Source organism: Schistocerca cancellata, chromosome 4, assembly GCF_023864275.1.
Source record: "Schistocerca cancellata isolate TAMUIC-IGC-003103 chromosome 4, iqSchCanc2.1, whole genome shotgun sequence".
Taxonomy (NCBI): domain Eukaryota; kingdom Metazoa; phylum Arthropoda; class Insecta; order Orthoptera; family Acrididae; genus Schistocerca; species Schistocerca cancellata.
In genome coordinates, this window is record NC_064629.1 from 893946386 (window position 1) to 893960633 (window position 14248).

Genomic DNA, 14248 nt, shown 5'->3' on the forward strand with positions numbered 1-14248 from the left:
CAAGACCACTGACCTAGTACAATGGAAAATAGGGCCTGTCAGGTAGGTCGACAGACTATAAGCACAACAGTTACAAAGCTACACAAGTGAGAGCTGAGGTACAGCACAAAACCTACTTGTAGAAAAGATGCACTATACACTAATTTGGTAGAATCAATGACGCTATCAACTACCTAGAAGAAGCACGTGAGAGAGCCACTGAAAAGGTGTAGGCAGTTAGTTAAAGATAGCGTCTTAGTAGAAACATACAAGAAGCAATGTCGAGTTTAATACACAAACCATCTCACACATGTGAGTCAAATGTTCACGGTACCTTCACTCTGTTAGGAAAAGTAGGAAATAGTAAAAGATTGTTCCGAAAATAATAGTGATGAGCTAACAGCTCCCTCTGCTGCTGTGGTTACTGGTAATACATGTTATTTTTATATATGGCACTTGTACTAGCTTACAGTTGTTGAGTTCTGCATTGCTATTTTGTATTGTGTGGACTGTTTTTTATACATTTCGCCCCAGAAAAAGTGAGAGCTTTCCTCCTTCCCTCTGACCTTAGCCATGAGTGTGAGTTATCCATATCTTTACACATCATGTAATGAACTGAATATTACTAAGAGTGGTATATTTCATTGTAGTTAGGCACTGCCATGTATGGGAAAGTATATCCAATGAGGTTATATGGAATGTATAATTCCTTATGTGTTTATTGGAAATAAGTACTTCAAGGAGCCTCCCAGTTGTAGGTTTACCCCTCCTGTTGCGAAATACTTAGTGATTGTTATTTTATGCCTATTAAGGAAGCACATACTATACACCCACTATATCGGTATCTATTATTCTCCTTACTGAATTGTGCTACTGAAAAACGAGTACACTCTGATACATGGCGTCGCACTATAGTCCCTATCATATGGCAGCCATTCAGGTGCATAAGTGTGAAAGAGAGAGGTTGTTCCCATGTGATCTGATGGTAGTTACCTAGTGTTTCTTTCTTTTAAGAGTTAATGGCCATGATGTTTACATGTTTTTTTTTTTATCATCTTTATCCTTGACATAATTCTTTGTAGCCACGAAATAGATACCTATGGCTTCACAAGGCAAATTTAATAGCTTTAAGTCACTGAGTACATCCTCATACTTATGCAAATACCAACTGCACCCTCACTCTGATTTACAACATAATGGATCTCTTGTGCATAACACCACTGAATTTTTTGTCAGGCACTCCATTTCACTGCATATTCTTGACAGAAGACATTCTGACATTCTATCACCACTCAAGTTTGTCATTCGTGTTCAGGGTCATTTTTCATATTCCTATGATTACTGCCTTTTCAGAGTAATGTCATTTTGTTCCACTGCTGATTTGATCAGTACTAATGGAAATTGAGTAAAAAAAGTAGGCCCCTGAGTAGTTCTGAGATCTAAGATTATATACCCTTTCAAAAAACTGACCAATCTGCCATAATCACATACATCTTATTCTCCTACTGTGAACACTAGTTTCTGGTTCTTCATGTAGAAGGCCACCCAGTGTAGATGTGCAATATACTGGATTACCAGAACTGCTATGAGCTGATCACAATTGCCTTCTTAGCTCACCTCAAATCCTTATTACATTTTCCTCTACATTTAAGTCTGAATTTATTGGTAATACCTATAAACAAGATCCTCATTACTAAGTCATTCATTACAAATCTATTCTACCTATTTCATAATTGAGCAACAAATTTGTAAACTTGAGCAAAGTTTGGGATTCCTAGCCTCTGACAATATACTGTTACATCTGCCTCCTTGTGAGTGCTAACTACTGTGACTTCAATCCATCTTCGCATACTGACCTAGTTCACCACCACCATGCTATGAATGTACTTCATCTTGTGAAGATTCAGTCACTAATTGAGTCCTCCATGTACTACACTGCCATCCTGTGAACACTGCCACTACTGCTAGCCACATAACAGTGCAAAGGTAACAATTTTCTGTCTATTTCCAGCTATCTTATGCAGGACATGCATTTACATCAGTTTAACAATCATCAAACATGGAACAATGATAGGATTTTCTCACTGTGACATGTTGTGTCATCGTATTCTAGGTAGTCAGAGTTGTGCTAGCTAGCAACACCACTGGCGCACTGCAAATTGGTGCTACTCAGACACACTGGGGTTTCTCACACTGTAGTACTTTCATCGTTTGTCACCAGCACTAAACATGAGGTGCTATATCATATTTACTATGTTTGTTAACTTCGTGGGTACTAGACCATTTCAGGACCATCCCTTGTCCTCCGGTATAAGGTTTGAATGGTTAGACAATTTGCTGTACCCTCAACGGTCATAATAGTGGCCTACTAAAAGAAGTAGTATAATTACAAAAGGTTGCCAATTGCTTGATAGCATGTGGAACTCTATTAGGGAGATCAGCTCAAAACATAATGCTTCATACACTATGTGACATTAAACAGATGCTTGCCGTTATCCAAGAATAACTGTGAGTATTTCAGATGCCATGCCACTCCATCACACCATGCAGGCCGGTCAATGCAGGCAAAGCCATGTCATAAACAATATTCGGTACCCCCTGATGCTGATCGTTTGAACACAGCCCCATCAGGCTACATTTTTTGCTGCTTAAAATCTTGAGACCTTTGTACATCAGCTTGCGTGACTTTCGTATTTGAAGGTAATCTTCTGGCCACTACCAGACAGTCCTGGAGTGTAGCTACTGAGATGATCAACAATTGAGGAACTTACGAAATTGACCCAATGTGAGATAGTCACTGTGTACAGTGAACTGTCAAACCTAACTACTTCCTTGGAAGTAACTGCGGTGTTGCAAATCCTGTTATACAATATGCACGCAACTCAGGTACATGTCAACACGCATACTACCATTCAGTGCTGAAACTTTCCTGCAGATGCTAAAAAAAATTTATTTCCATTTATCGACACCAATGCAGATGATTTAGCCCATATGGAATTCAACAACTCTGCCATATTACTACACAGCTGTCAGTAAACAACTGTCACAATCCCTATCCATGCTGAACATACAGATATCAATACCTGTAACTCGTGCCAATTGTGAATTCAAATGCTACCATCTTCATTCCTTCCCAGTCACTTGAGCAGCTGTCTAGAACTAGCAATCCAGTGATATTTTAATGGTTAGCACAAACCGTCAAACACACTCGGTTATTCCACTTGATGCTATTCAATCATGCATTCACACTAATTGCTACCTGTGTTCTACCTTACAATTTGGCACTGAGGTAAGCAACTGATAATGTGCTACTCCTAGAGGAAACTAAAACACCTCCTTGCCATTGCACTGTTGTCGTGATATAAGGACCTTGAGTCAGTGTTATACTTTGTACCACAATCCATTATAGTGATTATACCTTGCTGTACTCATGTGTTTATATCTCAGACCTATCGGGTCACCTTGGCTGACAGTGGAGTTCTGTTTAACAGTTCTTCCTGTGATACAGTCACACCCACTGTTAAACTGGCTGCCCATATAACACACACACACACACACACACACACACACACACACACACACACACTCTCTCTCTGCTAGTATTAAACTCTTTCTACTCTATCTGCCTGGAGCCCCCCTGGTGTTGCCTCACCCTGACATTCTGCTTGTGTTACCAAATAACCAAGGTTCATCTCCTAAAGACTATCAATGTTTTGTTAGCTCAGGAACAAGGACAGGCAACTGCACATACTGTTGAACGGAACACTAAGGAATACCTACATCAAGTGATTATTCCTAGTGCTACATCTGTTCCTCTAAGTCCGATCAGTATCAGTTTTGTTATTTAGGTTCTACATACCCAGAGCTTTTGTAGATGATGTAAATCACAATCACAAGCAATACCTGAGCAGCAACCGTCAGGCAAATATCATGGCTGAAACACACTGGAATATGGTATCTTCCATGCGTGACCCTCGCCTCCTAGATTATGATTAAGGACCTTTTCTTTTTTTAATTCTCATGTAACCAATCTGAGTTATCATACAAGAACTGAATATTGCTTTTTGTCTAGAAACTTCTGAAAGTGTAACCACTGCTCCTTCTTGGTCACTTTAAAAGATTTTCTTTTCCAATTTAAAAAGCTCCCCAACAGAATAAGGCCCCACCAAATGTCGGCAAACATATTCATGGAAGCCCCAAATTCTTGCTATCACTTGTAGCTGTTACCTCATTTTCAACCCTGTACATGGCTCCCATGGAAGTGGAAGAGGTGAGCATGGTGAGTAGACACACTTAGAGGATTACTGTGAGCATTAAGGGAGTTTTCAAATTTTTAAAAATTGGTTCATTTTTATTCCTGTGACTCTGGTACTGCATCTTATGGAACCCTAAAAACTTACACATAATTACACCAGTAACTTAAGTTTTTTGCACTTAAAATTCTTTAATACAACTATGATGCCTTAAGATAAGCATAGCTTTGACACATTATAAATTCAATTGGAGTAATTAAATCATATTCAGAAAGAGTATATCAGGATGACTGGAAAAGGACCTCAAACTATTTAAAAAAAGAGGCTACGGTGGGGGCAGCTTGCCATGCCACAATGTGTTCCATAAATTACATGTCAACAGTGGGCCTAATGCAATTAAGTGCATGGCAATCTTAGCTTAATGGCATGGATCGCAAATATGATAGAAGTCTCAATCTGAAGGCAAGATGCGAATCAATATAGTGAATAGATGTTGAAGCAAAGCACTAGCTACCAAGCTACCTATGAGACATGTGCCACACACCAGTGAATCATGTTTGCTTACATGTTTACAATTTTCCCCAAATTATCATGAACTTTCCTCCCATTTAGTAACTTAACAAAGACAGGTTTATATATGGTAATGGAAAGTCACCGATGGAATATAAATCATTTAAGGAGTAAAGGTAACAACTCACAAAATTTGTAAAACCTTACATTGTTAGGTGAGGGGACACAGCAACATGCATTATTTATAAAAATGTTTAATGGTCTTGATTAGAATATAATGTATGTTATTACGTTATATTGTGACCAAGAGAAGCAAAATTTATAACAAGCTTACTAACACAAGACTGAGATCCTCTTTTAGCTTTCAGAAGAATCCTCTCCTCCCCCTGCACACACACACACACACACACACACACACACACACACACACACCTGTACAGCTACAATTGTCATCCAAAAGCTAACCAAGTTGCCAGTCTTGTTGTTGTGTCTATCAGCAACTCAGCCCCTCAACTAATCACGGAGATGTTATCAGTGAACTGTTATCTTACTCCTTAAAAAATCATAAATAGGTTTAGGATGGGCAGGAAAGAACTAAAACCTTTACCATAGGATATACACTTGTGATGCTCGTTATAAAAATTGTATTTCAAAGATTCTGCCAATCAGGTGCTGAGAAATTATAAGCCATACAGAAACCTAGTGCTAAAGGTCTTTCAGATACTTGTCCAAAACAATCAGTGCATCAAGCTGTCTCTAGATGATTTTCCAACCATTGTAACTTATTCCAATGTGTCCCCCCCCCCCCCCAACCTCTCCTCCCCTACCCTGTGTAGATGTTTTAGCTTGACGATTTATTGGAGTGAGTATTTTTGTTTCCAAGTTATTGCTTCTGTCATCCATAAGCTCCCCAGTTTCTTCCCAGCTTTTTGATTGATAATTTAAACTGTACAGCTAAAAGAACTGATTTGGATTTTTAACACACCCAAATTAAAACTAAATGTAGCTCATAACCTGCTTTAGATTTAAAGTGGATCAGGTCTACAAATGAGAAAACTCCTTACAAATTGTTATCAGTGCTCTTCAGATCAAGACGCTGAAGAAGACAAACCAAAAAACTCTATTTTGAAGGTTTAAGTGAAACTGCATATCAATTTATCATTCAGTTTACCATAATTTTGAAAGTCACAGAGGCTTCAGCACTGTGTATCTGCTTCTGACAGAGGAAAGGAATAGGATAGAAGATGAATGGGTAACTTTGTGAGATGAAATAATGAAGGTAGCAGAGCATCAAATTAATAAAATGACAAAGGCTACTATAAATCCTTGGGTATCAGAGGAGATTCTGAATTTAATTGGTGAAAGGATAAAATCTAAAAATGCATAGAGGGGCCTTTTGAGAAAAGACAAACAGCTCTATGAATATCAAGGGTTCAAATGGAGAAAAGTACTTAGCAAAGAAGGGAAAGCTGAAAGGTGAAGTGAATACGTACAGGAGCTATACAAGGGAAATGAACTTTAAGTCAATATTACAGGAAGGGAGAAGAATAGATGAAGATGAGATGGAAGATACAATACTGCAAGAAGAATCTGACAGAGCACTGAAAGACCTAAGTTCAAATAATGTCCCTAGAGTAGACGACATTCCTGCAGAACTGCTCATATCCTTGGGAGAGACAGCCATGACTGAACTATTCCCCCTGGCATGCAAGATGTGAGAGACAGGGGAGATACCCCCAGACTTCAAGAAGAACATAATAATTCCAATTCCAAAAAAGCAGATGCTGACAGGTGTGAATATTACTGAATTGTTGTTGTTTTTGTTGTTGTTGCGGTCTTCAGTCCAGAGACTGGTTTGATGCAGCTCTCCATGCTACTCTATCCTGTGGAAGCTGCTTCATCTCCCAGAACCTATGGTGACCTACATCCTTCTGAGTCTGTTTAGTGTATTCATCTCTTGGTCTCTCTCTACAATTTTTACCCTCCACACTGCCCTGGAATACTAAATTGGCAATCCGTTGATGCCTCAGAATATGCCCTACCAACAGATCCATTCTTCTAGTCAAGTTTCTCTTCTCTCCAATACTATTCAGTATCTCCTCATTAGTTATGTGATCTACCCATCTAATCTCAGCATTCTTCTATAGCACCACATTTCAAAATCTTCTGTTCTCTTCTTGTCTAAACTATTTATCGTCCACATTTCATTTCCATACATGTCTACACTCCATACAAATACTTTCAGAAAAGACTTCCTGACACTTAAATCTATACTTGATGTTAACAAATTTCTCTTCTTCAGAAACGCTTTCCTCGCCATTGTCAGTCTACATTTTATATCCTCTATACTTCAAACATCATCAGTTATTTTGCTCCCCAAATAGCAAAACTCATTTACTACTTTAACTGTCTCATTTCCTAATCTAATTCCCGCGGCATCACCCGATTTAATTCGACTACATTCCATTATTCTCATTTTGCTTTTGTTGATGTTCACCTTATATCCACCTTTCAAGACACTGTCCATTCCATTCAGCTACTCTTCCAGGTCCTTTTCTGTCTCTGACAGAATTACAATGCCATAGGTGAACCTCAAAGATTTTATTTCTTCTCCATGGATTTTAATTCCTACTCGGAATTTTTCTTTTGTTTCCTTTACCGCTTGCTCAATATACAGATTCATGGATTTTAATTCCTACTCGGAATTTTTCTTTTGTTTCCTTTACTGCTGGCTCAATATACAGATTGAATAACATTGTGAATAGGCTACAACCCTGTCTCACTCCCTTCCCAACCACTGCTTCCCTTTCATGTCCCTCGACTCTTATAACTGCAATCTGGTTCCTGTACAAATTGTAAATAACCTTTCACTCCCTGTATTTTACCCCTGCCACCTTCAGAGTTTGAAAGAAAAAGTTGGAAAAGGAATAAATGTCCAGGAGAACAAATAAAAACTTGAAGTTTTTCCGATGACACTGTAGTTCTGTCAGAGTCGACAAAGGACTTGGAAGAGCAGTTAAAGGGAATGGACAGTGTCTCAAAATGAGAATATAAGATGAACATCAACAAAAGCAAAACAAGGATACCGTATTTACTCGAATCTAAGCCGCACTCAAATCTAACCCGCACCTGAACAATGGAACTCGAAATCAAGGAAAAAAAATTTCCCGAATCTAAGCTGCACCTAAAATTTGAGACTCGAAATTCAAGGGGAGAGAAAAGTTTTAGGCCGCACCTCCAAATCGAAACAAAGTTGGTCCTTTGTAATATGACACACAATTTAGGTCGAATGAATGACGATACAGCTACAGTAGTTTGGTTCGAGTCGTAAGCTTAGCAGTTAAGCTTTACCAGGTAGCCATTGCTATGCATCAGGCGCTCCGTCAATATTTATATGGGTACCCTTCCTTTTTCACGTGCTTCGTCTGGTTTGAATTGATTGATTATTTTTCTTTGCCGTTCTCTTTGTTATAGGTGTTTACACCACTCTAAGCTGAAAATGCACTACTGTACTGTGTCATGCATTGCTTGTCGCATTCTGATAATGAGTGTACACGGCCTGTCACCGCTCGCGGCATGGCTTGCTTTTGTGCATTGGCTTGCTTTTGTGCACACTACTGCCGCTTACAATTAATAAAAAAAAAGAGAAATTGTCTCATAAGCGAAACAATGGCAAGAGACTGCTATTTGTTGTTACTTACACTGCTGCTTTCTTTGATAATGATCAACAAGAACCAAATAATAGACTGTGTATGATAGAAGATGTTCGGAACGAGAGTTAGCGAAAATTTTTCTCCGTTTGAAAATCTTTGCAGACGCCTCTTTAGTACATTACATTCTGCACAGAAATTAGAGTCATCTTAGATTTAAAATCTAGTCAATTGCCGAGCTTCATTTCTGACTGTATCACTATTAGGCATAAGAATAATACAAATATAAACATGACATGATACGTATATTCTTCCGCGTTTGCTGTTGTCTCTATCTAGTTTCATAGTTTATTAGGCAGACAGGATTTAAATGAGATAGCAGCAAACACGAAAGAATACATGGCAAAATGTTTATATTCGCATTATACTTACTGTGAAAAGGATACTGCACGTGATTCACAATTCATAAAAGTTCCTATTAGCAACCATCTCTTCTCACAGGTAGGAAAAAATTCAGAACGTAGAGTTGGCCATATTGACAAACATCCCAAACACTCTTGCTAGTCGGATTTTCGTAGTACATTGAAATGCTGCGACATTCGAAGATGAACAATACGGAATTTGTATTTACTTCATTGGATAATGTATGGAAATGCAGTGGTCGAAACTCGAGGCAGAGAAAAAAGCTCATCTTACACTCTTTTTTTTTAATTTATTTACTGACGCAGAGGTTTTGGTGCCAATATTTATCTTTATGCCTGCAAAGCATGCCTGTGTAGCGCTACATATATTCGACGGCAGAAGTTAGTTGTGGCGGCAACTATCAACATTTTTCAGAACTTCCGCTTACTTTGCACTCGATTCTAAGCCGCAGGCGGTTTGTTGGATTACAAAAACCAGAAAAAAAGTGCGGCTTAGATTCGAGTAAATACGGTAATGGAATGTAGTTCTGGATGAGGTATCGAATATATTGCTTCCCCCTACTTATACCTCCCGAGGAGATCACGAATGTAAAATTAGAGAGATTAGAGTGCGCATGGAGGCTTTCAGACAGTCGTTCTTCCCGCGAACCATATGCGACTGGAACAGGAAAGGGAGGTAATGACAGTGGCACGTAAAGTGCCCTCCGCCACACACCGTTGGGTGGCTTGCGGAGTATAAATGTAGATGTAGATGTAGTCGAATTACATCAGGTGATGCTGAGAGAATTGGATTTGGAAATGAGATTTTAAAAATAATAGATGAGTGCTCCTGTTTGGGCAGTAAAATAACTGATTATGGCAGAAGTACAGAGAACATAAAATGTAGATTGGCAATGCCAAGGAATGTGTTTCTGAAGAAGAGAAATTTGTTGAAACTGAAAATAAATTTAAATGTTAGGAAGTCTTTTCTGAAGGTATTTGTCTGGAGTGTAACCTTACATGGAACTGAAATGTGGATGATATGCATTTCAGACAAGAAGGGAATAAAAGGTTTTGAAATTTGGTGCTACCGAAGAATGCTGAAGATTAGATGGGTAGATCGTGTACCTAATGTGGAAGTACTGAAATGAATCAAGGAGAAAAGAAATTTGTGGCATAACTTGACTAAAAGAATGGACTGGCTGATAGGAAACACTGTAATACATCAAGGAATCATCAGTTTAGTACTGGAAGGAAATGTGGGACAAAATTTGTAGAGGGGAAACTAAGAGGCAAAGACAGTGAATTAGTAAGGAAGGCCACTTGACAGATTCACTGGGAATAAGAGGCTAGTCAAAACATTTACAGGTTGAATATAAATACATGCTGCATAGATTTGGTATGCTGTTGTTAGTGTTGGAGGACCTCATCATTCCATGTTTCTTTAACATTATCCGAAGCCTTCTGCATGCTGATTGGGAATAAATCCCAGTACTTCTGTTTTCTTCAACACTGTTGAAAGAGTCAGTAATATTTTGGTGTGTTCAAATGAATGTAAGAAACCACAAAAAAGTTTCATTTAAAAATGTGGAAATACCAAAACTGTATTACCTGTCCTAAATCATAGATTAAAAAAACACCCAGGCAAGTACCACCTTGTGTTTTTGTGGGGGTATGAAACATGTACTGAACCTGAGAGCATATCTGAGAATTTATTACACAACTTTAGAAAAGGCAACCCTAATCAGAGTAAAACAAATGGAGTAATATTAACATCAATGTTTAAAATTCTAAATTTACATTCACCCTACCTTTTTTTATAAATAAATTACCTTTTTGCCCTCATCAACTATGAGTGCTATTGCACGCTGACCCAAACCACGGTCATCTCGCTCAGGATTTGCCAGCCATCGCCTTGCTTGCTCCAATCTCCCAGTAACAGTGTGAGCAGGTTGTTGGACACCAGATCTCTCCACAGACTGGACGGCTCGCCCAACAAGTGACTGCAATGCTGACAGTTTTTCCTAGAAAACATATATGCCATATAAAATGTGTGCTACTTCAAAATCCAATAATGAGTTAACAGAAACCACAGTGCAAGCAGTTTCCCTGATAAGCTTCTTACTATTATTTTACATGTATGTTGTGAATTTCATACATCTCTTGTGAAACAGATTCAGAACTCAGCAGGAAAACTTTCATGCTAATTAAAAGTAAAATTATAAAGTATAATCTTATATATTTTTTGTTTTAGCTCTGCAGCATGTGTTTAACACACACAGTCACTGTATCTAAGGCTTTTTTTACCTCCTAGCGCCTTTGGTTTTAGGTTAGTAGCTGGCAAAGAACTAAAAACTCACTTTCTTAGTTGTATCTTCCCAAAAACATTGTGAGAACATTTTTTGCTGAAACATGACGAAATAAAATCATTCTACAGTCAGTAGACCCTCATCTCCAATATGCAAAAAAATTTCACAGATGTTTCCCAAAAAAATGGGAGTTTTAGCAATGGAAGGTGAAATCACCAGTTTTTACAATATTTTACCAAATTATGCATCTTCCCTGCTCCCACATAAAAAGTCATAAATATGACAGCTGCTTTTAGTTGCTGAGTGTTTTTTAATGCAGAAATTGGAGCCCAGCTTTCTCCTTTAATACTGAGGATTGCATACAACCTTAAAAATGTTATTCACTTCCTACACAAAAAACTGAAGCCCTATATGTAATGTCAGGTGAAAATACCCTACTTGTATCTCTTGTTGACATATTTCCCATAATTTTTCACAACAAAGAGTGCTCATTAAAAGTGTTTTGGAGGATTCTTTAATGTGGTACATCAATTAATTAACCTGCATATTTTCCTACTATGTAAGCATACATACTAAAACAACCAAATATGGCACTTTAGCTCGGAAAACAAGTAAATCAACATGGTGTCTGCTCGGTTTTTTTTATACCAGCCAGTCACTGCACAGGACGCGTGACTTCACAAAAATATCTCTACTGTTACTGTTAATTTAAATCATACACAGTCTGAGCATACCAGCCAAGGACAACACAGTGATCATCTAGTAACAAAATTCTTTTATTATATTTTTCTGCCAATGTATCATAGCGAGTTTCAACTTCGTAGCAAGTGATCATAAAATGAGCCAAGTAAAAAGAAAGAAAAAGGAAGTGGCAAATACTAGGAAACTAAATTACTGAATGTAACTTCTATAAAGAACCACACAAACTTGAATATGTTACATACTAACTAGTCAAAGTAAAATTAGCAGGTCAGGAGGGCCATTCATAACACAAAAATATCTGTGCTCTGGTTGTTGGGATGAAGACTACCTGTGTAACTGTATGAAGTGTGTAATTACTAAATTGCAAATATAAGATTAAAAATATCTGAAATATAAAACTGATTGTGAGAGTGACTTAAGAATTACAAAAAGCATGGATGTGTTCACAATGAGAGCATTTGTGTTCTGTTTGAAATGTAGCAAGGTGAAACAGCTCCACTAACTATAACCCCACTCCTTAATTTTTTCCTTCTTTTCTGCCCTCTATTTCATACATAACAAAAAATGTGCAGATCAGGGATGTCTTAAATATGCTTGAACAGGAGTAGTGCACGATTCTTTCTGCTCATGTAATTCTACGTGGTGCTGCTATGAACACTGTACACTCAAAGTACATCAACATCACCTTCACTTGTTCATAACTGCAGAGATGTCCGCACAATACTGCCATGGAAATCCCACTGGAGCGCTTTGGCTGCAGGTGACTGTGACTTACTGGCTGTGTTTGCAGTGTTAGTGTGCTATTATTTCAAGTTTTCTTTGTTTGTAATATGTGTGTAATATGTAGTGAGTGTTGTACCTTCAATAAAATGTAGACCATGAAAATTTCATTACAGAGAAAGGCAACATACCCAGGCGTCTGTAATTAAGTTATTGCTGTTGTTAAAGAATACAATATTCATTGCCACTATGGTGCACAGTTTGAGAAATTCAAGGACAGGGTAAGTGAACATAAATTCAAACACTGAAATGTGGACTTCATTTTTAACAATACTTTTTAGGAAACATATTCAGGAACATGAAGCCATTGCAAAAGTAAGTTTACGAACTGCCCATGAAATTACGAAACACGGGAAGCTATTCACTGATGGTTATTATTTAAAGAGATGCATTTCAATTACTACTGAAGAACTGTTTCCTGACAAAACAAACACTGTAAAGCAGTTACTCTTTTAGCAGATACAGATGTCCATTGTGTTGCAGATATTACTTGTAATTTATCAAATCAGTTACAAGAAAAGGCATCTAAGGTTGCTTGGTACTCAACATCCCTGGACAAATCTACTGACATCTCTTGATATTACTCGAGTCCTGTTGTTTTTTAGGGGTGTTAACATAAACTTCAAAGTTAAAGAAGAACTAGTTTATCTGATTTCCTGCATGGTACAACAAGAGGTTAGTATATCTTTCAAGGGGTACACTTAACTTCAGCTGAAAAGAACAACCTTACTCTTTCTCAGCTGAAATGTGCTACAACAGATGGGTGGAGAAACATGTTTGGCAAATATGCAGGATTCGTTGGAAGACTAAATTCAGAATGAGAAGCCGGAGGAGTTATGAAAACTTTTGCAACACACTGTTCTTCATGTGGGAGAACTTTGTGCAAAGTTAGCCCATATGTCCTGTGTGATGGACCTTGTAATTTCTTTTGTCAGTTTCATTCGAAGTCATGGACTCAAACACTGGCAATTCAAAAAGTCTTTCCTAGAAGAGGTAGAATCATTGTCAAGTGATCTCCCATACCACATTGCAGTAAGTTTTGTAGAAGTAAGTATGTAGAAGTAAGTATGGTAGAATTTCACAGGTCAAAGCAGACAGGTCGAATCCCAGTTTTTGTTCAAACTAAAATGTGTTATCTGGCCCCCAATGAGGTTAGAAGCTTGATATGAGGCCCTCATGGTCAAGTAATATAGAGACACCTATTGCAGACAGTTCCTGTAGATGCATTAGTTAGAAAAGTACTTAAAATTTACAATTTGTGAAAACCATGTGCACTGCCATTTGAGCCACAAACAATGGTTTGTTTTAGGATTGATGTATGTTATTTGAAGGCCCACAGCCCTGTCTTTCTAAAGAACATCTTCTTCCTGAAAACTGTGTACATCAAAAGTTATCTTTACTCAAAATTGTCTATTTCCAGAGTGTCTGAACCTTAATATGTGATCCTTTCATAATTTTAGTGTTATTGTCTCACAGTTCAAATTCTTCTGTTTCCAATAATGTATAATTTTTGTAGATTACATGTTAGTGGACAAAAGTTTTCAGTAAATTCTTAGCAGTCTTTTTTAGACTAAAGTAAACACCTAAACTTCTGCCCCATAACCTACATTTGCACACATTTAAGGACATTGAGCTAATTTTAATCAAAATAACTTCTCTCTCAC

At 37.8% G+C, this 14248-nt stretch overlaps 1 protein-coding gene across 2 annotated transcripts in view; it reads right to left on the minus strand.

Annotated features, from left to right (window-relative positions):
- Positions 1–14248, minus strand: part of LOC126185056 (vinculin) — a 267137-nt gene that overhangs the window by 169166 nt on the left and 83723 nt on the right. For both annotated transcript variants that reach the window (XM_049927816.1, XM_049927815.1), the window contains exon 8: positions 10626–10817. In XM_049927816.1, the coding sequence (XP_049783773.1) occupies positions 10626–10817 (192 nt within the window). The remainder of the gene's footprint in view (positions 1–10625; positions 10818–14248) is intronic.